Below are 26,918 nucleotides of genomic sequence, written 5' to 3'. Positions count from 1 at the left end.
GTGCAACAGCATTCCAGATTGAGGATCCAATGTTTGTGAAGAATTTTGGTAACGGACCAAATTGGGTTCTGGAGTTGTTGTCACCAGAAAAGGGCCGGTGTCCTACGAGGTTGTAGCACAGGGCAAGTTTTTAAAGAAGATGTAGACCACTTGCGTGGGCGAGAGCCAAACGCCAGTGTTACAACCTGATTGAATTATGCCAGCAGGAAGCATTGTGGGCTGCCCAGGGAGTGAACTGTCAGATCACTCAATAAAAGGTCAGAATGTTATTCCTCAGGAAACATCAGTACATGGAGCAAGTCCTTGTGAGATTGGGCCAACTGTAACTACCTCAATAGAAGAACCTGAGTCACTGGAGTTAAATCGGTGTATGAGAAAGAAGCAGTGTATAAAAAGGACTTAATGGGGGTGGGGTGTAGCAGCTAGCCCCTTTAAACGACGTTCTCAGAGAGAGAGGAGTTATGGTAACCCACTAGTTCAATCAGGGATGGAGTTGGGATTTCAGTGGGACATATTCGGACTTATTCCAGCAGTTGGACCTTAGAACGGAGTATGTAAAGGCCATTTTATGCACTTTGTAAATAGTTGTAAAAAAGGGCATGATCCAATGGCCACTGCGCCCAAAAGTAGCTCGACACAGCAAAGCTTGACAGTTGAAAGCCAGAAGACCCCACTCGCGGGATCTATCTGGCTTGCAGCACCTCACGTGATTCAATGCAATCTCGCGAGATATTGCGAGGTGAATCCCGCCCGCATAGGCGGGATCTCTTTTTAGCAAATCTGCATTTTAGAGCGAGGCAGTAAGTCAGTGGGATTGTTTAGAGGGTCTCAGAGATCAGGACGGCATTTGAAAATGGCACTCCGATCTCGCCATACAATGGGGAGTTCCGGCGAGCAGAGCTCCCCACTGTACAAAACAGGGCTCCGTGTGGCCTCGGCTGTGCGTTCCCCGTTCAAGGCCCCTTAGTCAACGCGAGTCGCGTTGAATAGCCATGTGTTTCTCGGCACTGCGAGTGCCGGGAAGCACGCGACTAAACAAACTCGATGGGAGACTTTGTTCCCTTTTGGGAGAATTGCGGCCAAATTGTTGTGGTTTAGTTTCTTGAATTCTTGAAATTATTACACTCCCTTACTCTTATGTTCAGTTCCTCCGCTAATAAATTAAAGGATCACATATACTTTCTTAATCACGTTGTCAACCTGTCCTGCTAACTTCAGGGATCGGTGAACTTTTTCTCTACGCCCCTCCATTTTCCCCAATGTATTGTGTAATTCTTTGCCTTGTTTGACTTTCCCAGATGCGTTCACACTGGGAATGCACACCTCTCTAGGTTGAATTCCATTTGCCATTTTTCTGCCACCTGACCAGGCCATTGATATCTTCCTGCAGTCTACAACAATCCTTCTCGCTATCCACCATGTGGCCAATTGTGTTGTTTGCAAACGTCTTGATCATTCCCATCATTTATGTCCAAATCGTTAATATGTACCATTAAAAGCAGGGGACGTAGTAAATTCTTCAAATCCTTAATGAAAACAGCCTTCGAGTCACAAAAACATCAACAATTACCTTTCCTGCCAATCAGCCAATTTTGTATCCAGCTTGCTGCATTCTCCTGGACCCCATTAGCTTTATTTTTTTTCAACCAGTCTGCCTTGACAAAGGCCTTTTTAAAATCCATGCAGACCACATCAACTGCATTACCCTCATCAATCCTCCTTGCTACTTCCTCAAAGTATTCAATCAAATTAGTCAGACATGACCTTCCCTTAACAAGTCCATGCCCACTGTCCTTGATTGATCCATGCCTTTCTAAATGGTAGTTTATCCTGTCCTTTGGAATTGATTCCAATAATGTGCGCACTACCGAGTTCAGACCGACTAACCTATAATTATTTGGCTTATCCCATGCTCTTTTTTTAAACAAATAAACCATTATCAGACCTTCAATTCTCTGGCACTCGCTTGTATACAATGAGGATTGGAACAGATGGTCAGACCCTCTGTTATTTCCTCCCTGGCTTCTTTTAATAGTATGGGGTACATATCATCCAGCCCTGGTGATTTATCCGCTTTCAAGGATACTAATTCCCTAAATAGTTCCTCTCTCCCTATGTTTATCACATCCAATTCTCCACATTCTTCCTCCTTAAAACTACAATGTCTTCTTTTGTGAAGACAGATGCAAAGTTTTCAGATGCAAACAAATGGGTCACTCACAACAATGAACTCAAGCAGGGGGTAGGGTCGAGCTTCAAACCACAACTGTGAAAAAGTGCAGCCGCTGGAGAGAGGTTGTGGGGAAAAAAAATACAGCTGAGGCTGAAGGAACTGCCATAATAGAAGAGAAGAATCTGTGATTAGAGGAGCAGTGTCTTTGAGTTGGTTGGGAGGGGGCGGGGGTTGTCCAGAAGTGAGCAGTGACAGGGAGATTGCAGGTGAGAGCGCCCTGGAAGAAACTCAGCTTCAAAGGATGAAAGCACTCCAGATTCATCAGTCCATGTCTGTGGGAGTGGGAGATACTCAAAAATTCCCTGGCACCCAAATAGGCTGTGATGTAGAGGAAAACGGATTAGACAATTTAGTCTTAATGAGCACCTCATATTATCTGATGGGCAAGTTCATGATACAGATTAGGTTATTGATCATGTATATGGAGCATTGTCAATAAAGAGCTCCTTTAGCATTGTCGGAGTCACATGCACAAGCCTGGAAATTGTAACCCAATTTTAAGTATCCAGATTCATGGATAGTGATGAACAGCTAGATTATGCAAGTTTATGAATGGATGTTCAAGACTGTTTGACTGTCAGGCGGTGTGCATCCTCCCTGCTCCAGTCTCCTGAAAGGGAGAACTCAAGTCAAGAAAGAAGAGTTATAGGATGTATGAGGGGAGAGAGAAAAAAGAGAGATGGGTTAGGAGAGTAGGGATGTGTGTGTGTGTGTGTGTGTGTGTGTGTGGGGGGGGGGGGGGGGGGGGGGGGGGGGAGAAGAGAGAGAAAGAGAAGCGTTGTGAAGAGCAGGAGAATGGGACCAGTGAGAAGAGATAGGGATTGCGATGTAGAACATAACCTCTTAGAAGGGAGGTGTGTTGGAACCAACAAGAGGTTGAGCTGGCACCAAGCTTTGGAGTTGAGGGAGAATGGTATGAGTGGGAGGAGGCAATGTTTCCTTGAAGGTGTGCAGCCACGTGGCAGTTTGGAATGTAGTGCTCAGGGGAATTTGCAGCCTGCCCAGTACATTGGTGTTGGGTAAGGCAAGAACATCATTCAGAACTTCCTTTGCAAATTTCATGATGATATATTCTAACACTATTTGGTTCAGTAATCCATTGTTTAGAAAACAATTTACCACATTCAGTGGTGAATTACATGTTCGGTAATTATTTAAATTTAGCAAGTATATAAAAATGACAACTAGTGAAGATTACTACAATAAAGCTAGCGCTAAGAGGAAAGAAAATCAGAATGCATATACTCTTTCATAATCATTGGGAGAACATTCAGCAGCAAGTCAAAGATTTAGTCCAATGAACTACAGAAGACAAGTTGTGAATTATGCACTACTTAAGGCGCAGCTATTAAATATTTTTAGATATACAATATACACTGTAAAACTGATTTCAACTTGGCTCGAATTATCTTCATTCTTGCAACCCACAAAAGCAGACATAAATTAAGTAGTACAAAGTGGTATCTTTATTGTCTGCAACATTGGTTACATGTTTACCTTTTATAAGCCACAAGAGTTTTGACTACCTTAATTGCAACCTTTTAAGAAACTACAAATAGGGTGGTCGATAGATCGCAGATGTGACGTATTCAGCAGCTTTTTGTATTTTACAAAATTACATCTGAATTGTGGTCAGAGACAATTTTACTCTATCGACTTATCTCTCACAGCAGGAGGTCAATCATAACTTGAATAAGACTATGAGCATACCTGATGTTTCTGCCTGCGCTTACGCTCTTGTTCAATCTTCTGTTGCTTCTCCAGCTTTTCTGTGATACGAGCCTCTCTTAAAGACTGCCGTTTACTACGTTTGTAGGCCTTCGCATTGAGTGCTGTCTCCAAAGTCGTGTCACGGCGCATACAGGCAACCACTTCTTGCCTCAGCTGTGTTGTTTTAGGGGAAAAAAGTACTTCAACTTCATATTTATATAGTCTGCCAAAAACATTGAGATTCCCTGAGTTCTAATTACAGTTTTACACCTTCTGCAGTTCTAGCTAGTCAGTAGGGAAATATAAAATTATGGTTTATACGTTTATAGATTGAAATGAACAATTGTGCAGATTACCATTACCACCATTTTAATACCCATCACAGTTTATTGACTTCAGTATAAATTTGAAAAGCAAATGATTCAACATGCAGACAGTATGAAAAAAAAATGCTGCCACTAGTCAGGCCTGCAACTTTGCTGCATATTTCACGGAATGATAGTGTCTGCATCAGCTCTCCAAACGAGATATCTTCCCTTCATGCAACTTAGTACCTTCTCCTGTCATTAACACTTCCCCCTGTCTCGAGTCCTACACATCTTTATTGCAATCTCTCCTTCTCCCACCAATCACTGACCTCCTATTCTGCTGCAGCTGCTCCACCACCCTCTTATATAATCAGTCACATTTCTTCCTCTCTAGGGCTCTGAAGAGTTATACAGACTCGAAATGTTAACTCTATTTTCTCTCTCCACAATGTTGCATGGATGCTGCCAGACCTGCTGGGTTTTTCCAGCATTTTTCTGTTCTTGTACACCCAAATCTCTCTGGACAGCAAGTCTCATGTCTTTCAAAAAAAAATTCTGCTTTTACAAACAAAGTAAATAACTTCACATTTTGCCATATTGTATTCCTTCTTCCACCTTGTTGCCCACTCACTTAACTTATCGTTGATGGTGCAGTGGTTAGAACTGCTACGGCACTGAGGACCCGGGTTCAATCCTAGTCCCGGGTCACTGTCCGTGTGGAGTTTGTACATTCTTCCCGTGTCTGCGTGGGTCTCACCCCCACAACTCAAAGATGTGCAGGGTAGGTGGATTGGCCATGCTAAATTACCCCTCAATTGGGGTGGGGGGGGGGAAAAAAAAAAATCTATATTTCTTTGATGTTTCTATTTTCTTTAGATTAGCATCTTCAGCAAACTTAAATACTCTGTCTCTTAATTCAAGTAATTAATATAGATTATAAATAGCAGAGGCCCCAGAAATGTTTCTTGTGGCTCTCCACGAATCACAACCAGCCAACATGAAAATGCCCTATTTATCCCTGCACTCTGCTTTCTGTCCATTGATCCTCTAACCATGCTAATATATCACCCCAACACCAAGAGCCCTTAGCTTGGGTATAACCTTTTGTTCTATCCTTTAGTGAATGCTTTTGGAAATCCAAATTGATTACCTCTGCTATTTCCCCTTCATCTACCCTCATTATATCCTTTAAAAAAAATCTGATGCTTTTGTCAAATAGCATTTCCCTTTCATAAAACCATGTTGACTTGTTCCAACTATATAATGCTTTTCTAAGTGTATTGTTAGGACTCCCTTAAGAATAGATTCCAGCATTTTTCCAATGACTGATGTCAGGCTAACAGGCCTACAAGTCTCTGTTTTCCCTCTCCCTCCTTTCTCGAACAGGGGTGTTATATTTGCTAATTTCCAATCTGCCAGGACAGTTCCAGAATCTAGGGAATTGTGGAAAAACACAGCCTAGACATCCACTATCTCTGCAACTTTCTCCTTCAGAACTCTTAGGATGTAGGCCATCATGTCCAGGAGACTTTTCAGATTTTAGTCCCTCATATTCCTCCAATATTTTTTCCTCTGTTGATCTTAATTACCTAAATTTACTCACTCGATTCAGAAGCATCTTTCAAAAAGTAATTAAATAAACAGTTGAACGGGAAAAACATTGTAGGGCTGTGGAGGAAGGGCAGGGTTGTGGAATTAATTGTATAGCTTCAAAGATACAATTGGGTGAACAGCTCTCGTGCTGTTCCATTCTATGATTCTACGAATACAAACCTGCCGTTGGAAGTTCAGTAGTCGAAGAGCTTTTAATTCAACAGTAGCTTTATTGCGCAAATCTGGCGGCAAAGAACCAGGCAAATTTTCAAGCTCTTGAATACGATGAGCAATTCGAGCTTGAAGTCTTTGTGAAAAGAAAATTACAATTAACTGCACAATTAAATTGCAAAAAAGGTTCAGGTTCAAGTACAAAAAGTTTGAAAACGGTATATTTTTAAATATTACATGCGTGGTTCTAAACCATTTTGTTCGCCTTACACAATTAGATAGAAAATGCAGCACAGAAACAGACCATTCCATCACAATTTTTCAGTGCATCTTTCCACTCCCTTTTCTTTTATTTATATATAATATATATATATATATATATATATATAGCGGGATTCTCCACCCCCACGCCGAAGTGGCCGCGCCGTCATGAACGCCGTCGAGGTTCACGACGGCGCGGAACGGCCCCGGTCCCGACCGATTCAGGCCCTGACAATGGGCCAGTATCGGGGCCGCGTCATCTACCCACGCCAGGCCTTGTCGCCCGCGTAAAAGCGGTGCCGCATAGATGACGCGGCTGGCGCCGCATAACGGACGTCATCCGCGCATGCGCGGGTTGGCCGGCGCCAACCCGCGCATGCGTGGCTGCCGTCCTGTCCAAATCCGCCCCGCAAGAAGATGGGGGACGGATCTTGCGGGGCGGCGGAAGGAAGGAGGTCCTCCTTCAGAGAGGACGGCCCGACGATCGGTGGACACCGATCGCGGGCCACCCCACATTTAAGGTACCCCTGGTGCAGGATCCCCCCTCGCCCCCCCACAGGCCGCCCCCCCAGCGTTCACGCACCGCCCACGACTGTAGCGACCAGGTGTGGACGGCGCTGGGGGGCACCCGCCGTTTTGACCTGGCCGCTCGGCCCATCCGGGCCTCAGAATAGCGGGGGTGCCGGAGAATCGCCATTTTCGGTGTCTCCGGCGATTCTCCGGCCTGCGAAACTCGACCGGGCCATTCCCGCCGCTTGGGAGAATCGCGGGAGGGCGTCGGACCGGCGTCCCCGGAAATTTTGGCGGCCCAGGCGATTCTCCCAACCGGCGTGGGAGTGGAGAATCGCGCCCATAATGTCTATAAATGGCCGGCACAGTGGTTAGCACTGTTGCTTCACAGCACCAGGGTCCCAGGTTCAATTTCCGGCTTGGGTAACTATCTGTGCGGAGTCTGCACGTTCTCCCCGTGTCTGTGTGGGTTTCCTCTGGGTTCTCCGGTTTCCTCCCACAAGTCCTGACTGACGTGCTGTTAGGTAATTTGGACATTCTGAATTCTCCCTCTGTGTACCCGAACAGGCACCGGAATGTGGCAACTAGGGGCTTTTCACAGTAACTTCATTGCAGTGTATGGATGGAGGCCATAATACAGGATGAGATAAATATACACAGAGAAAAACAAGTTAATACTAGACAGTCAACATGGCTTAGAAATAGGAAGCAGATGGGCATGTGGCGAGTTGGAAGTGGTGTTTCCTAGGGCTCAGTGTTAGGCCCTTGCTTTTTCGGATTGAAATAAAAATGAATAAGAGGTGGGTATTGAGGGCAAAATCTAAATTTTCAGATATTAAGCTAGGGAGAATAGTGAATTGGGAGGATGACACTGAGGGACTTCAAAAGGGACATCGATATGGTGACCAAATGGGCAGACATCTGGTCGATGAACTTCAATGCAGTGAAATGTGAGGTAATGCATTTTGGTAGAAGCAACATGGGGAGACAATATAGGCTCAATGGTACAACTTTGAGGGGAGTGCAGGAGCAGAGAGACCATGGGGTGCAAGTGCATAATTCTCTGAAGGTGGCCAGGCAAGTTGAAACAGTAGTAAAGAAGGCTTATAGGATCCTTGGGTTTATAAATAGAAACAGAGTATAAAAGCGAGGAAGTGATGCTATACCTCTACAAATTAGTGGTAAGACCACATTTGGAGTATTGTGGACACCTTATTTAAGGAAAGATGTTAAAGCCCTAGAGAGAGAGTGCAGAAGAAATTTACTAGAATGATACCAGGAATGAGGAATTTTAGATACAAGGAAAGATTGGGGAAATTGGGCTTGTTCTCCTTGGAGCAGAGAAGATTAAGAGGTGACCTTCCTGAGATGTTCAAAATTATGAGCAATTTTGACAAGGTAAAGAAAGACATTCTGTTTCCCCTACCATCCATTGATTCTTCTGTCTATATCTCCCGCTGCCTTGAGAAAACGGGCAGCATAATCAAAGACCCCTCCCACATGGGTTATTCGCTCTTCCAACCTCTTCCATTGGGCAGGGGTTACAAAAGTCTGAGAACATGCACAAGAGATTCAAAAACAGCTTCTTCCCCGCTGTTACCAGACCCCTGAATGACCCTTTTATGGACTGAACTAATCTCTCTACGCATCTTCTCTACTGCTGTAGCACTACACTCCATATGCTTCACCCGGTGTCTAGGTCTATATCTCACAGCGCCAGGGACCTGGGTTCGATTCCCGGCTTGAGTCACTGTCTGTCCATTCTCCCTGTGTCTGTGTGGATTTCCTCAAGGTGCTCCAATTTCCTCCCACAAGTCTCAAAACGATGTGCTTGTTAGGTGAAATGGAAATTCTGAATTCTCCCAGTGTACCCGAACAAGTGCTGTTGTGTGGCGACTAGGGGATTTTCATAGTAACGTCATTGCAGTGTTAATGTAAGCCTAATTGTGACACTAATAAAGATTATTTATTGTACGTTCTATGTTTTTCATGTATGGAATGATCTGCCTGGACTCTACGCAAAACAACACTTTTCATTGTACCTCGGTACACGTGACAATAAATCTAAATCTAGTACGTCAGTGACTAGAGGTTTTACAAATTTGTCAGCTCGAGAGCTAGGACGGAGATGAGGAGAAACTTCTTTACTCAGAGATGTTGGGGTTTGGAATGTACTGCTTGGAAGAGTAGTGGAGGTGGATTCCATAGGAGGTTTCAAAAGAGAGCTGGATACATATTTGAAAGTGATTAATTTAGAGGGCTATGGGATAGGGCTGGAGGAACTAGCTGGGTAGCTCTTTTGGGAGCTGGTGCGGATACGATGGTCAGAATGACCTCCTTCTGTGTTATAAATAACAAAACAAAACCTGTCCTGTCTAATCTTTCCTGGTACTTGTTTTAACAATGATTAGACTGGCAAGACCATTTTAAGAGAAACTTTGGAAGCATTATTGAAATCAATGTTATTAAAGCTGAATATCAAAAGAGCTAATCATGCAAACAAAAATGTTTATGGAATTCTGGTCATTTCAACAGTGTGTATTAAACCAATTTAGCTTCTTCACGATGATGAATTTCTTCAAATCAGTTGCTGAGGGAGGTCATTAGCATTCAACTTTAAAAAAACAAAAGTGCAGGTGAAGAGTACGGAATCATTGGGGAAGTTATCGGAACACCTCAAAATCTTTTAATGGCATAAGCACTATTCAAAGCAATGTAAATATGAGAAGGAACAGTCAATTATTTTATTACCAGTAAAACATCTAGGCAAGCACAGGATAAAACAAGAAAAAAAATAATACACATGCACGTGATGAATGTAGGAATTTCAGATATATTATAAGGGTTAAAAGCCCGGGTTAGCATGTGACTGCTGCAGCAATGTTTTTAAAAATCCTAGTTTTAGAGACAGCTCGGCCTTTTGGAGACAGGGGTGCAATTAAAGCATTGTAAAAGTTTGGGCTAGAGGGTCCCTGGGGAGTAGATAATTAGAGACATGTGTTTAGCTTTAGTAAGATTATGTCATTAATGGGAGGAGCCATGGGCTGAAGCAGTTTCTGTAATTTAAAAACTTTAGCTTTAGATTGGGATGGGTCCATACAAGCAGCTACTCTCAAAACAACAAGGTTAGATCTGTCTGTGGACAGACTAGCAGTTTCTTTCAAAACAATTCAGTTGAAGATTTGACCAGGATCAGACCAGAAGCAGCTGATCTCAAGACAGTGAGTTAAATATCTGCTTGTAAACAGGATAGGAGCAATTTCAAAAGCTGGCAGTTTAAACAGTAAGTTGAGACAGGCAAGAATATGGTTTCTATTGCTTTCTCAAAGACATCTCTTAAAGCAAGTATTCCTGAGTCTACTAACTTTATTTAAAAGTGGATGGGTATTGTTTGAGGGCAGATAAAGATAGCGTTTGGGATTGTTTTATTGCATTGTTAACTGTAACCTATTTGTATTTATAATGTTAAAGTTATTAATGCTGTGTTAGTAATAAAGTTTGTTTTAATATACCACATTCCTATTTGTGCGTAAAAATCACTCCTGGAGTGAAGTATCCTTTCCTCACAGTCGTACAAATTAAATAAAATATTGGAGTTTCTGTCCAGTGTCCTAGCAACTGTTGGGGTCTAGTCCGGGATCGTAATAAGAGTGATTCCAGTATTAACAATTCAACTCACCTGTACTCACGTTCTTGAAGAATTTCGACAGGATCCAACCCCTGTGGTTTCTGGATGGGTGTTATACGGTTTTGCTTTTGATGGAGTTGGATGGTAGGTGAAGGCTGGACAATAGGTTGTTGAGACAGTGGTGCCCCAGGGCCAGGAGTTGCTTGTACAGCTGGTATAGGAGAAGGTCTTCCACAAGTAGCTTGAGTAGGCATTTTCTGAGGTGTATTAGGAATGCCCATTTCATTAACTTGACCTATAAAAATAAAGCCAAATGCATAAAGGGTTATTATATTATCCAATCTAACTTAGAAAATTCTAATTTGAATTAATCGTTGGCTTTCAAATTATTCAGCTCAAAACAGAGAAAGGCATTTAAGCTATGTCTCAATTAGTTAATTTGGTACAGGAGTAAAGAAAAAAAGGAGGATGGTATGGATTGAAAATGAAGAGAAAATATCTTTTGAAGCCTTATAGCGCTCAAATTATGAATGAGCAGTGGACTAAACTATTAAATTATCCCAACTAAGGGTAGCATAGATGTAAATTGATATAATAAGTCTTATATGGTTCACTTTTTCATTGCATTTTACAATATATCGAGACAGATTTGCTTTCAGCAAATTAATCAGGTCACAGTACACATCTTTGGGCTAAATAACATCATGGTTAATGGAAGGAGATGGGTGGGAAGGGAAGGAGAAAAGCAATTAAACCGATGCATCCTATTGTGATGAATTCTAATCCATGAAACTGAAGCACCACAAACCAGATTTTCTAAAGTATCTATATCAATACAATTAGAATGTAGCATGCATTTATTTAACAGGGCCATCAGTGAGCTTCTGTACTCTGCATCTCAATGACATCAAGGCAGCATTTGACCGAGTGGTATCACTGCTCCTTAGCAAAACTGGGGGGGGGGGGGGCAGGGAAAAGGAGAGAGAGAGAGAGAAATAACCTTTTGCTGGTTGCAGTCAAACCTGGCATAAAAGGAAGCAGGATGTGGTGATTGGAGATCAATCATCTCAGATCCTGGACATCACTGCACGATTTTGCCAGGGCTGTCCCCTAAGCCCAACCACCAATGATCTTCTTTCCCTCAAAGTCAGAAAAGGAGATTTTCACTGATGTTTGCACAATGTACAGCACCATTCGCAACTTCTCAGATACTGAAGTAGTCCATATCCAAATGCAGCAAGACCTAGGCAATATCCAGGCATGCGCTGACAAGTGGCAAGTGACATTCACACCACACAAATGCCAGTCAATATCAACAAGAGAGAATCTAACCATCGCCTTTTGACATTCAGTGGCATTACTGTCACAAAATCTCCCACTATCAACATCCTGAGGGTTACCACTGACCAGAACTGAACTAGCTGCATAAATACTGGGGTTACAAGAGCAGGTCAGAAATTTGGAATCCTGTGGTGATTAACTGACATCCTGACTCTCCAAAAGCCTGTCAACCATCTACAATGCACAAGACAGGAGTGTGATAGAATAATCTCCCCTTGCCTGAATGAGTATAGCTCCAACAACAATCAAGAAGCTCAACACCGCCCAGGGCAAAGCAGCCTATTTGATTGGCACCCCTTCCACAAACACTCTCTCTCATTACCAACAAACAGTGGCAACAGTGTGTCCCATCTATAAGATGTACTGCAGAAACTCACCAAAGCTCCTTAGGCAATACCTTCCAAACCCACAACCACTACCATCTAGAAGAACAAAGGCAGCAGGCACATGGGAACACCACCAACTGGAAGCTCCCCTCCAAGTAACTCACCATCCTGACTTGGAAATATATTTTCACTGTCGCTAGGTCAAAATCATGAAACGCACTCCCTAACTGCATTATGGAAGAAAATATACCGCAGGGACTGTAGAGGTTCAATAAGGCAGCTCCCTATCACCTTCTTAAGGGCAATTAGGGATGGGCAATAAAATGCTGGCCTAGGCAGCGACACCCACATCCCTTAAATGAACAAAAATAAACATGACAGTTTTTTCTGAATATCAGCTTGTTACTAAAATCAATAGTTCCAATAGCACCTGGGACGCCAACCAACAGATAAATTTAGGAAAGTGACCCAATCACAGTTAATTTTAAATAATAAAATATAATCAATATAATTAGCAGACTTCCTGAGCAATTACAGCAGATATGTAGCATTAAAACATCGATTATTCTGGAAGATTTACTTACCTTCAGTCCAGGGTTTGGGAACATTAGGAACATGTCCTGGCATTATTTGCGAGGGTCCTACAGCTTGACCAGCCATTGAATGCATACCCATGTCTAAAAATTAAAAAATTAATATTAAGCCTTACTCCAGGTTGAAAAAAAAAAAGAGTAACTCCACCTTTGGATGAGGTTGGTATGCAGGTACAGCAAGTGATTAGGAAAACAAAAGGAATGGTGCCATGTATCGCATGGGGAATGGAATATACAAGTTTTGCTGCAACTGGACAGAGAATAAAGAAAGAATATAATTGTATTTGAAGTAGTTCAGATAAGGTTCACTCAACTGGTACCAGGGATGAAGGGGTTAGCTCATGATGAAAGTTTGAACAGTTGGCCCTGCATCCAATGGAGTTTAGCGGAATGAGAGATGATCTTATTGAAACATATAAAGTTCCTTAGGGGGCTTGACAAGGTAGATGATGAAAGGATGCTTCCCCTAATGGGAGAGACTAGAATTAATGTGAAAAATACTGGGCCTCCCATTTAACAAGAGATGAGAATGCATTTTTCCTCCAAGAGCCATTAATCTTTGGAAATCTCAGACAGCATTGGAGGCTGGGTCATTCAATATTTTTAAGGCGGAGTTAGATAAATTCTTGATTGACAAGGGGGTCAGAGTATTGGGGGTAGACAGGAAAATAGAGCTGAAGCCACAATCAGATCACCCATGATCTGATGAAAGGGTGGAGCAGGCTCAAGGGGCCAAATGGCCTACTCCTGCTCCTAATTTGTATGTTTGCATTTATGAAGCAAACACATTTTACACCGAAACCACCCATGTTCATTAAAGTACAAGTTTCTAAATATTCATAATGTCACAATACAATCTGCTGTGGATTCATTGCAAATCTTAAGTCATACCTATCCTTCATAAGTCAATTAATGTTGGGGCTTTGGGAGAAAGAGGTCACACCAGCAACTAATGGAAGCTTTGCTTTTTAAAAATTCATATTTATTGAATCCAAAGTATCACGAATTCTCGACATTCCCTGCTCATCCATTTCCAAGTAACAAGTCCATGCCAGTTACTTGCCTTTTAAAATATCCCTCTATGCTTTGCCCCTGTCTGCACCTGACACCCTTAATTGATGAAACACCTTTCTGACCAATTACTGATTGATACTTTGAAAATTATCTTGTGTCACTGATGCAGTGCGGGGCAGAATCCATCGATGTTCTGAGCGAAGCTTCCAGACCCTCGAGTGAAATTTGGCCCAGAATCTTTTATATTAAAATGGAAGGGCAGACAGCTTCAATTTAACATTTCATGTGAAGACAACTCCTCCAATAATTCAATATTCCCTCTGTGCTGCGTACGAACCAGCCTAGATTGTGTTCTAATTCTAGAGTGAGGTTCAGACCGAGAAGCTTTTATCTCAGGGATAGAAGACTCATCAGTGACTGACACCATTGCAAAAATAATCCTAATAGCTCCTTCAGGCTCTGTTAAGAGAGAATCAAAGACCAGTTGGTTCTTAGCTTTTCAGGTGGGTTGCCAACTTCATCCAATGAACAAAGTAAGTTCACGACTATGATAGGTGATTAGTATTTGTCCTTATTTATTCAATTTCCAAATAAATATACCAAATTTGACAAAACCTGAGTTAGAACATTGACTATATAAATGTTGAAACCTGGAACGCGATTCTCTAGGTCCTGCGCCGGGCCGGAGAATCGGCGTAACCGCGCCACGCCGACGCACGATTCTCCGAGGTGCGGAGAATCGGCGCCATTTGCGCCGGCGTGTTTGGCACGGGCCGCTGTAAGAGGCCGGGCCGCCGATTCTCCAGCCTGGATGGGCTCAGCGGAAAAAGCAGAGTCCCGCCGCCGCCGTCCACACCTGGTCGCTGCCGGTGAGAACTCTGCGCAAAGGGTCGGTGGGCAGCCTGTTTTGGGGGTGCGGGGGGCTCAGATGGGCTCTGGCCCGCAATCGGGGCCCACCGATTGGCGGGCCGGCCTCGCTCTCTCCCTTCCTCCCTCCCCGGCTGATGAGGGAGAGAGAGGAGTGACAAGAGGCTGCCGGGCCAGACGCTGGGGAACAGGCCGAGTAGCCGGGGAGATCCCCCCCACGGGACTGGGGCGGTGTCCAAGCACGGACCGCCATTACCGCGGCCTGCAAGGCAACCATCTTGCTGCACACCTCACTGACCACCCACCCTGGCCCCTGGTTTTGCAGTGTCACCGGCCGCAAGGGTGCCACCACCTCCTCGCGTCACCCTCAGCCACCCCCAGCCCCAGCTGCGACCCACCGGCAGCCCACCCAGGTCAACACCCATGGAGCGTATCGCTGGCAAGGGCAGTGCCAGCCAAGTGGCATCAGGGACAGGCGCCAGGGCCAGAGGCCCCCACGGTGCCAGGCACAGATGGGCCAGGGGTGCGGGGGCAGAGTCCGCAGTGCTAACCGGGGCCATCATGTAGCCCGGTGGACCTTGTTGGGCACGGGGTACGCACCATGCTGGCCTTTCACCCCCTGCAGGCAATGAATATTGGAATTCAACCAGCAATGGTGGCCTTCCTCCTAGTCACGCAGCCCTGGGTGAGGCCCTGCAGCTGTACAAGCTGGTGCTGTCCGAGCAGGAGGAAGCTGCAGCAGTGGAACGTAAAGCAAAATAGCGTGCAGCAGTAGAGTGTGCCTTAGAGGGACAGGTGCCAGTCTCCTTGGATGGAGAGCCAGCCGCCCAACAGGCCAAGGAGGAGAAGGTGCCAAGGAGGCGCTGCATGAGGCGTGTGTACCAGCACCGCCCGTCATTCGAGGACTTGCCGGACCGGGCATGTCGTCGAAGCCTCTGGTTGAGCAGGAAAACAGTGCGCCATATCTGCCAGATGATGGCACAACTGGCACTGTGGGGGTATGAGGGAGGACACCAGCTCCCGGTGCCATCAAGCTAACGATTGGCGTGTACTTTTACACCACAGGGTCCTTCGAGGCGCCGAGTGGGGACTTGTCCGGGATGTCACTGACCTCTGTGCACATGTGCATCTGCACAGTCACAGAGGCCATATATGCCCAGGCGGGTCAGTCTATCCATTTCAATGGAGACTGAGCAACCCACCATGATGCCAGGATAGCAGGGTTCAACGCCATAGACTGGATGCCCCGGTCCAGGGGGTGAACGATGGGAAGCATGTACCCCTACGAGCACTGGCTGATGACAGGCCGCTCTACACCAACCGAAAGGGATACCACTCAAATGAACATGCAGCTGATGTGTGACCATCAGCCTCGCATCATTCACGCCTGCGTCCGTACCTGGGCAGTGTGCACGATTCCTTCTTCCTGGCGCACTTGACGATTCCTGACATGTTCTAGATGTGCGACCCCCTCCATCCCGGATGAGGCGCTGGCTCCTGGGCGACAGAGGTTATCCACTGCGGTGTAGGCTTATGACACTGATCTGGAGGCCATAGACCAACGCGGAGACCCGCTACAACGATGTCCCTTACAGCAACCGAGCGTTTGATCGAGCGGTGTTTTGGCCTCCTGAAGATACAGTTCAGGTGCCTGGACCGCTCTGGACGGGCCCTCCAGTATGATGCCGAGAGGTTCGCCCATATCGTGGTGGCCGCTGCGTCCTCCACAACATCGCGCAGCAGAGGGGCGATGTGTTGAAGGCGAAACACCAGGCCTGGTCTATGAGGAGGATGCAGGGGAGGGCGAGGGTGGGCAGGACATATAAAATTGTATAACTGTTGCAATGTGACATGACTGCCAGGCTTTTCATGACTGCATTAGACAATTTTCTTGAATTTCCTTTTAAATGTGATGTAAACATACCTTGTCAACCTGTGTAAATGGCTGCATTAATGTATCCCTACTAACTGGTATTGTTAACTAAAACTAGACAAAAGCCTTGTACTTGCCTGTCTCCATTTTTATGGTATTCTCTTCAAAACTGTCTGACCTTGCATGGAAATATGGGAGTCAGGCCTCAACTCGCCTGATTTTAGTCTTTTGCAAGTCGATACACTTGCATCTCTTGTGTATTAAGGCAATTACTTTCATATAGTACTCCACAACAAAGTTGGAATTCTGCTTACGGGTGGTACGATAGCACAGTTGCTTCACAGCTCCACGGTCCCAGGTTGGATGCCCGTTTTGGGTCACTGTCTGTGCGGAGTCTGCACATTCTCCCCTTGTGTGCGTGGGTTTCCTCCGGGTGCTCCGGTTTCCTCCCACAGTCCAAAGATGTGCAGGTTAGGTGGATTGGCCATGCTAAATTGACCTTGGTGTCCAAAAAGGTTAGATGGTGTCACTGGGCTACAGGGATACGGTGGAGGTGTGGGCTTAAGATAGGGTGATCTTTCCATAGGCCTGTGCTTACTTGATGGGCTGAATGGCCTCCTTCTGCTCTGTAAATTCTATGATTCTATGACATGGGGCCCAGGCAGGCACGGGAGGCCACACGGTGTGTGCGCCAGGGCCAATGCGGACGGGACGCTCTGATCGCCTCCAGGTTCACCAACTGGCCTGGGGGGCAACACGGAAGCCGCATCCCATCCCCGCGCCCCCTCACTCAGCCCCCCCCCCCCCCCCCCCCCCCCCCCCCCCCCGCCCAGCAATCCCTCGCCGTGTACAACTCCCTCCTTGACACGTATCTGCCCTACTGCGGGTATGGGCCCTGGGTTGGGCTATAACAGCAGGTATGATCCCTGTAATGGAGGATGATAACAAACCACTCTGCGATGAGCTTCAGGAGCTCCGCATTGTATGACGAGGTCTGACTCCTGCCCACGGTAGCACTTTCCACCGTCCACCTGGCCAATCCATCACGTGGTCCAATCAGATCCCTGGGGTGACGGTGGTGGGGACGGTCAGGGGAAAGAGGGTGGGGAGCACAGGCTACCCACAACGTCCACCCATTCCCTTGCCGCACCCTCTCTCTCTGGCTAACTCAGCCAGCCTCCCCTCACACCCGTCAGACAGAGCACGAAGGCGGCAGGAGGGGGGGGGGATGCATCACTGCAATGGCCCCCAGGCTACTCCATGGGCCGGGGGTGCAAGTGGAGCTATCCCCAGAGGCTCCCCCGCCACCTGCCGGACCTGGAGGCCCACACTGGTCTCAACCAGGGTCCGCACGTTTACGGGCATGGGGCACAGGGAGTGGACCATCTCCATCTGGGACTGTGCCATATAAGGCTGCGACTATGCCACCACCTTCTGGGTTTGTTTCACATTTGTTTCACAGTGACTCTGGAACTGGCTCGATTCTGGCTTGGGTCACTGTCTGTGCAGAGTTTGCACTTTCTCCGTGTGTCTGCGTGGGTTTCCTCCGGGTGATCCGGTTTAGGTGGACTGGCCATACTAAATTGCCCTTAGTGTCCAAAATTGTTAAGTGGGGGTTACCAGGATAGGGTAGAGACGTTGGCTTGAGTAGGGTGCTTTGTACGGGTCTGTGCAGACTCGATGGGCCGGATGGCCTCCTTCTGCACTGTAAATTCTATGATTCTATGACCTCCCTCTCGGTCTGCGCCGTGTTGGTCAGCTCCTGGGCAATGCTGCCGATGTTCCCAACCATGGCCTGCTGTAACTGGGCCACGCTCAGCTATCTAGGTGGCTCTGGCACATGGTTGCTTGTGAGGCGGAAACCCTATCTTGGGCCTCGGCCAGCATCCGCACAGAACGCCCCAGGTCTTGGACATGCCGATCCATAGCCGAACCCGTCGTCCCCCAATGCCACCCGTGCGGTGTTGGCCTGGCTGGCACGCATGGTCAGCACCACCTCCTGCTCCTGCAGGTATTGGATGCTCGCCAACAACCCCTCGTGTAGTCCCTGGCACTGCGACTACATCTCCACAATCGATAGGACTGTTGTTCCAGAAGCACAAAACCTGTCTGGACGTCATCTAGTCCCTGGGGTCGGCCCGCCATCAGGCTGTCTGCCCCCTTGGGAGTTCCAAGTTCCACCTGTACCGGATCAGCTCTGTGGTGCGCACCAGAGAGTGACCGAGGAGCCTCTTCACTAAATTGCCCTTTGCGAGGTGAGGGTCTCTGGGATGGTGGAGGGTGTTGAAGACAGCTGTAACGGGAAATCAGGTCATCCTCAGACCCGAGCTCCGGGGTCTCCTGGGGGCGCTGACATTCGCTCTGCTTTCGTCACTGCTCGGCTCACGGGAGAGGGGGGGCGGGGGCTCCGGCTCTGGCTGAGGGACACCAGATGGACCCGCCCCATCTCCAACTGCTCTTGCAAGACAAAAGACATGACGCAAGATTAGACCGCGGCCGAGGTGAGTAGGGTGAGGGGTGGTGTAGAGACGGGGAGGTTGACACACGTCACGGGGAACTGCAACTAAGCGGGGGTCTCACTACCTCGCCCATGGCCAAACTCCACATCGGCGCCTCCCTTTCCTCCGGCCCCCGACCCCATCCAGGCTCTGCTACGGTTAAGGGCCACAGGCACGGCAGACCCCCGGCCAGGGCACCCGGTATAGGTGCTGGCATGTGGTGCAGGGTGGGGGTTCTGCAGCCCTCTGGGTTGAGGGGGGGGGCGGGGTTGGGTTACAGGTGTGGGAGACGCAGGTTAGTTCCAGAGGCACAGTGCTGCTACTAACACTGGCCGCCCTGAGGCGGTCGTGCAGTATATTTTTCAGCACTGCTGGCCAGTCTGGACAGTGTTGCCTACGGCACTGACCGCCTCTGCCATCTGCACCCAGGCACAGCGAATGGAGATGGCTGGCAGCCTCCTTCCCGGACCAGGGTACAGGGTCATCCTCCTCTTCCCCCACCACTTCCAGGAGAGTCTCCAGCTCAGCGCGTCAAATCTTGCTGCCATCTTGTTGGCTGGGATTGTGTGTGTGGCGAATGAAGTATGTATATGCAGCTGCAGCTTGTCAGCGAAACCACCGAATCCCAGAGTTTCTCATTGGAATCGATTGTGTTCCATGTGGCTCCGGCGCTAGTCCCTTAACAGTAGCGGAATTGGTCTACGTGCGGCGCCAGTTTTGCTGTCGTGAAAGTCCAGAAATTCTGCGTCGGCGTCAACAGAAACGGAGAATCTCGCCCAATGTATTTTGTCTTCAGACTGAAATGTTCTATTCAATAAACCGTTTGAGTCACAGGTAAATTACTTAAGATCATAGAATTTACAGTGCAGAAGGAGACCATTCGGCCCATCAAGTCAGCACCGGCCCATGGGAAGATCACCCTACCTAAGCCCACACCTCCACCCTATCCCCGTAACCCCATCTAACCTTTTTGGACACCAAGGGCAATTTAGCATGGCCAATCCACCTAACCTGCACATCTTTGGACTGTGGGAGGAACTGGAGCACCCAGAGGAAACCCACGCAGACAGGGGGAGGATATGCAGACTTCACACAGACAGTGACCCAAGCTGGGAATCGAACCTGGGACCCTGGATCTGTGAAGCAACTGTGCTAACCACTGTGCTACCTACTTCTTTACATAGTGAACTTGCCACATTTTAACTTAACATCCCCATTAAAAAAATGTAAACCTTTTCCATTAACTACTTACCCACATGCCAGCCAAGATACAAAATATTTAACAATAGTGTGCGCGCCGTGGTGCAGTCGTTAGCACTGCTGCCTCATGGCACCGAGGACCAGGTTCGATCCCAGCCTTGGGTCACTGTCCATGTGGAGTTTGCACATTCTCCCCATGTCTGCAAGGGTCTCACTCCCACAACCCAAAGATGAGCAGGGTAGGTGAATTGGACGTGCTAAATTCCCCTTAATTGGAAAAAAATAATTGGGTATTCTAAATTTATAATAAAAAAAACTATGCATGTTAATGACTGTGCCCAGTGCAATAACAAATTTAAGATGATGAATTGGTTAAAGTTTAGGTAAGCTGTCAGGTTCAAATGGCTCTACATTTGACCAGAACAATTTCAAATTTCAACTACAATTTAGTTGTCAAGTGAAGGACTTTCCAGGCTGCCTTTGTAAATTTTCCAACCGACAATTACATCAAAACCAGGCAATAAAAGCAACAGCAATATGAACCCTAAGAAGAATACATTTGATCAAAGAACATCGATAATAAATTGCTGGAAACATTAAATGATCAGAAGCTGTAGTTATAGTCACAAGATCAATGGAGAAATCTTTTCATTAAGCATTGCCAAACATACTGGTTGAGGTTTTGCACTGTAATGCAAGATGCATTCTAATTAAAAAGTGTTAAAACCTTTCCTTGCTACAAAAATTGTGGAGAACAAAAAGCTTGCCTAGTTACATGCCAAATCCATGACGTTTGGTGCAAAGGTCACAAAACCTTATGCTTCAATCAATTGAGAATTAGACATGCTTTCCACTTGGACATTTTCCATGTGTTCATTGTTCCATAGACAGATAAGAACCTGACCCCATCCACAACATTGGCCAAGCTCACAGATCACATTAACCACCCATTGCAAAGTGACTTTTTTGGTTTTTGATGCAAGAACACAAATGGGCACCTTTTTTTTAAAAAAGCTTTTAACTTGAGCAACAGACTTATACACAAATGCAATGGACAAATGTTTCTGTGTAACCTTTCAGATTGATACTAATTTCTTTAAAATCAGGTTACAAGTCGTAGACGCAACACTTGATTAAAATGCTTATTTTTTTTAATGATAAAACCCATTTACAGCTGTATTAATAAAACTGCAAACATTTCAAATTTGTGCTTAAAAAGATTGCCTGGTTGCATTGGTTCATGAAAGTTTTTATTTCCTATTGCGGAATGTGGGTGGAAACTTGGGTACAACCAGAGACAATGGACAAATGTGAACTAAATCAAGTCACAAACCTAGGACCAACTGATTTAAAGTTAAAAATGAAAACTCCAAAGAATTATAAGTAGATGGAAAAAGAACATGCAAACCATATGTCTCCGAAACAGTAAACATATGGAAACGTTCAGAACTGCAAAGCATATCAAATTCTCAACTGATTCAAACACAACTTTTATGGCTTTTGCACCAAGTGTTTTTAGGACGTTTCTTTAACCTACGCAATTTTAAAACATACATTTTAAAATCTAGATTTGACAAAAGTAACGTCAAGCCACAAACCATTTCTGTGCTTGAGTAACTCACATAGGTGCCCGATTATGCTTTAAGTTAAACACGACTACATAAATACATTACAGATTGTTAAATTAAGATCTGTAAAGTGATAAGCATGTCTAGATAACTCTCATGCTCAAAACTCTTTATACCTAAAACAAAACTACTAATCTGAGCATAACAAATTTATGTGCATCAATTAAATATCTTAATATTTGCTATCCTTGCTACATAGCTATCACTAATTGCAGTACTCAAATCTTTTTCCACCTACTTGCTGGCAGAAAAGATGATATTTAAATATATTTGTCATTTTTTAAGTGCACATATCCATATTCAGGAAAGCATGCACACATTTTGGTAAAATGGTTGCCAATGTAAAATGAAGCTTTCAAACTCCATTTTCTAATGTGCATACAATATTTCTAAAGTATACATGAAAATGCTGCTAACAGCCACAACAGCCTAAGATGACATTTTAGATACCTGAATACGCCACAAGAACACCATGAAATCCAAATTTACATCTATATGGATATTTTAAAAATTTTGAAATCTTTATGTTTCATCTAAAACTAATGGTTACTAACACTTCTATATATACACACATACAAAACTACACATAATGGGGTAGCTGGCAAACAGCCAAAAAAACAAGGACAACGAGAGATAGCAGGTTACCTCCAGGTAACATACATCCAAGGTTCAGTTAAGATTGAATGACCTAGTTAATTCAGAAAGATAGATTTTGTCCTTGTGAAATAAGCCTTTAATGACACAGCAGTAGACTCATGTTTGCAGGAAAAGTTCAATTTACATGGAGTGCAGCTTCAGAATATGAAATACGATGCATTATTTTATAGTATGGAGCTGACAAGCCCCATCAGCAACCATTCATGCCACCTCCTGCAGTGTCAAATAAGTGTATCCCTTGCAATAGGGTTTCTCTTTGCTTTCTTGCAGACAGTGTGTCTGTCAGTCTCTCTTCTCTCATTATTCAGCCCCACTCAAACAATCACCACCTCAACATGATCCATCTCCAAACAGGATTGCTATCCCCTTTTCTCACCCCTGCTCAAAAAGAAACTCTGACTCGCTTCATCTCACTTCCCAACAAACGTCAGCGTTTCGCTTCCCACCAATTACATCTGCCCTTCTCCATTCCATCTCCTCCAATGCAAGTCCTTACTTTTCCTTCTTTTGTTGTTCCCTGGGTTGCAGCACAACCAAAATTAAAGTCAATCCAATTTCTCCGCAACCTACTTCTGCCACTTCGCTTCCACTCTCCTTTGTTTCACTTCTCTCTCCTAAGTTTTTTACAAATTACCCCTACCTAAAAATACATTTCCTCCTGCCTTTACATATTGCTTGAAAAATCAAGGAAAATGATCACAAACAAAAGTACAAATTAGATCCTGTTATGTATCAGAGTAACACGATTGGCTGGTGTAATGTCACGTGTTACACAATGACACCATCGAAGCGTTTTGCGGGCTTTTGTGGCGATCCACCAGTGTGCCTTGTTTCAGCAACATCTTAAAATGAACCCTTTGCACTATGTTATACGAACCCAACGTGTGCCACCTCTGATTCTTTCTTCTTGCGGTTACAACAAAGATTATAACAGACCCACAGTAGCTTTGTTGCTGATATTAATAGGAATCAGTCACAAAATCCTTCACATGCAGACAGCAGGTGATCAGCACATGGTTCTTCCTGGGAGGTGATGGCTCACTAACAAACTTTAGCAGATACATTTCAGGGATATTTGCTGAAGGAATGGGTAAAATGGCTACAAAGTGAGTCCCAGGAATTCTTCTGCTTGATAAAAAGCCTTTCATCCAGTCATTTGCCAGGAGATGTATTTAGATGTTCAGAAGCCTGGCAGGTTGCACCACGCTGCTTATGAAAAGCAGGGAGGTAGTGGAGCCAAGTTTGGATTATGAATATTTGTGTTTTAAGTATTCTTTTGATAGTTTACTGGTGTGAGAGATTTCCAACGTGACAGCATCTTGTAGAATGTTAACGAGCAGCCTTTTTTCCCTCCTCAGAGGAATGTGATTGTTAGGAATTTTAAGGTTGGAAAAAAAGGTAAAAAACAAAAGTAGAAAATAAATTAAAGGAAAAGGTCAATTAATCTGATTTGTTTGATAAATTATGAAAAAATTTAGATCAAATTTATTATGAAGCTAGTCCCTTAACTCCAAGTTTGATTTTCCCCAAGGCATTAAAGAAAAAGCAGAAATATATCCTCAAAATTACCTGCATGAAATTAATACTGGCAGGGTCCACAGTGGCATGAAGATTGTTGCCAATATCTTCATATGTAGAGTTTAACAGTTCCTGATTTAACAGGAAAATCAAACTTGGAGTTAAGGGACTAGCTTCATAATAAATTTGATCTAAATTTTTTCATAATTTATCAAACAAATCAGATTAATTGACCTTTTCCTTTAATTTATTTTCTACTTTTGTTTTTTTGTTTAACAGTTCATGTGGGCCTTCTTGTAAAGTACTTATCAGTGTCCAAGATGAAATTAACCCAAATGCCATTGCTATCTTGTTATTAGTGACATTTCTGAGCCCAAACTTTGCGACATTTCAGTGTCCCTTCCCTTGAAATCATGGCTGTAAGCAGTTACTCAAAGAAAAATGTTTTCAACAGCTGCAGGAATTTTAAATGGCAAAGAAAACAACAGCATGTGCATCAAGACCTCATTACCCAAGTTCACAAAAGGCATAATTTGTTTTCAAAAATGCTTTAATTAAGTAATACTTCATTGAATTGTCCCAATATAGAACAAGAAGTAGGCCCTTATACTGCTCAGTAGTCATAACATAGCTGCCCTAAGCCCCGTCACTTTACATCTTCCAGGGAACGGAATGGAGATAGAGCTTGTGAATAGATTACCAACCTTTGTAATACTGACTGATTACTATACATTCTGATCAATTTAATATACCCAAGTTATCCAAACATCATCTATTCCAATAGTTTCTTCACTGGAACTCAGTTTAATTCCTGCATTTTAAAGCAAGTTTTTAATTTAATTTTAAACTTATTCTTTCATGGGATGTGGCGATATGGGGAGAAGGCAGGAGAATAGGGATGCGAAACATATCAACCATGATTGAATGGCGGAGAGGACTCAATGGGTCGAATGGTGTAATTCTTCTCCTATATCTTTTGGTCTTCTGAGGGTGTCACTGGCAAGGTCAATGTTGGGCAGTTAGTTAAGAGTTACAGTAGGGGCAGCACATTGGCGTAGTGGGTTAGCTCTGCTGCCTCATGACGCCGAGGTCCCAGGTTCGATCCCGGCTCTGGGTCACTGTCCGTGTGGAGTTTGCACACTCTCCCCGTGTTTGCGTGGGTTTCACCCCCACAACGCAAAGATGTGCAGGGTAGATGGATTGGCCATGCTAAATTGCCCCTTAATTGGAAAAAATGAATAGGGTACTCTAAATTTTTTTTAAAGAGTCACATTAGGCGAAAAGAGACAAGTGTTATGGGCCAAGGTTTAGAGAACCCCAAAGTGTATCATGGAGTTCACCTGATGCACAACATTTACTAGATTGTGGTTATGGAGAGCACACGGGCCTACCTTACAGGTGTGATGCAACAGAGATCCAATGTTTATTTATGAAACCAGTTAACACTTTATAAACCCACAGTAAACATCTTAACAACTATCAACACCAATACTCCCCACAGATGTAAACCTTAATCTTTCCTTATTAACATCCAGAAGACAAAAGACCCTTTTAAACAGAGATGAGGTTTAAATTCTCTACTGAGAGCAGTTATCACTATTAAATTAGCAAGTGATCTGAAGACATTCCTTTCATATAGAAATAAATCAGAATCACACCTTGTCTTGCTAGAAGCAGCTCCAAGTCTAAAACGAAACCAAACACACCCTGTAGCAAACAGCCTAAAACGAAAGTAAAGCAGACAGACAGCCCAGCTCCACCCACACTCTGCCATCACTGAAAAACACTCATTTCTTAAAAATACATCCACTACAGATATTTTTATAAACACCCATTTCTTAAAGGTACTCTCACATGACACAAGAATGAAAATGTTCCTTCCCTAAAAAGGTATGAGTGAACCAATTAGGTTTTTATGACAATTGACTACAGCTTCATGGTCATCTTTTCAATTCCAGCTTTTTTTGTTAAATCGCACCAGCTGATGTGATGAGATTTAAACCCATGTCTCCAGAGCATTAGGCCAGGCCTCTGAATTACTAGTCCAATGACATGCAAGGAAAACAACAGAGACACAAAAATATCAGGGAAATTCAAGAAATTGGAATATTTTCTGTTGGTGATAGATTTCAAAAACTGAGAAAATGACTTAAGGGAGGGACAGCTTGGCTATGTTATGACACTAGTGCCTTTGAGACGTTGATGAGCTTAGCAACACAGCAAACAGATATTTCCTGAAGACAGGTTGGTAACAATGGAAAACAGAACATTAAGGGGTTTAAATAAAGTGTAAAAGGTTCGAAGGTCGGTGAAAGAGTGTGAGGAAAGGGTCATAAAAGGAGTGTACTTTGCATTTACGCTCTAAAACGTAGACTCAAGAAATCAAGGTAAATAAGTGCGACTTCTGAATACATTAGCTCAGATAGGGAAAGATCAAACAGGAAAACTATATAAGGAAATGGTTAAAACAATGCAGGGGAGCTGTTATTTAGACCTCAGCCAACAGGGGGAATAGTAGTTTAACTCTCGGCAAGCGGTGTCTGTGAAGAAAGCCTGTCTTGAAGAGCAAGCTGTTTGTTCTACTTCAGAAGCAACCAGAGATACAACTGTGGTTTTGTTTACTGGATTGTTATAGTTTTTTAAATCTATACGGTGTTGTTAAACATTTGGGGAGAATTGGTGATACTGTGTATAGCCATTGTCTTAGTTGTGTACTTCTAGTACTTTATTGTTGCGCATTTATTTAATTTATTTAAAATAATCACAAAATGTTTGGGACATCATTATCTGGATTTCAAACCTTTCCCCAGATTTATACCAAATTCCTGAATACAGTTGAGGACAGTTGTTTCAGGTTTACCTTCTGGGATTTAGAATAACTCGGCATCTTCCATCAGCCATATCCTTAAGACATTACCACTGTACCATCTCCCCTGATGTCATATACTCTCCTGTCTGCTAATATCATGTTGTCACTGCTAGGTTTTAA

The 26,918-nt window shown here is 44.5% G+C and overlaps 1 protein-coding gene across 4 annotated transcripts in view; it reads right to left on the bottom strand.

Moving 5' to 3' along the window:
• The window catches only part of LOC140429626 (probable global transcription activator SNF2L2), a 210,149-nt gene that overhangs the window by 136,090 nt on the left and 47,141 nt on the right, over window positions 1-26,918 (bottom strand). For all 4 annotated transcript variants that reach the window (XM_072516880.1, XM_072516883.1, XM_072516882.1 and 1 more), the window contains exons 5-8: window positions 12,666-12,758; window positions 10,466-10,709; window positions 6,025-6,151; window positions 3,944-4,117 (exon numbers count right to left, since the gene is read on the bottom strand). In XM_072516880.1, coding sequence (XP_072372981.1) covers window positions 3,944-4,117; window positions 6,025-6,151; window positions 10,466-10,709; window positions 12,666-12,758 — 638 coding nt within the window. The remainder of the gene's footprint in view (window positions 1-3,943; window positions 4,118-6,024; window positions 6,152-10,465; window positions 10,710-12,665; window positions 12,759-26,918) is intronic.

Source organism: Scyliorhinus torazame, chromosome 9 (assembly GCF_047496885.1).
Source record: "Scyliorhinus torazame isolate Kashiwa2021f chromosome 9, sScyTor2.1, whole genome shotgun sequence".
NCBI classification, from domain to species: domain Eukaryota; kingdom Metazoa; phylum Chordata; class Chondrichthyes; order Carcharhiniformes; family Scyliorhinidae; genus Scyliorhinus; species Scyliorhinus torazame.
Note: the sequence above shows the minus strand (reverse complement) of the source record. Positions and strands in the feature narration are given on the sequence as shown.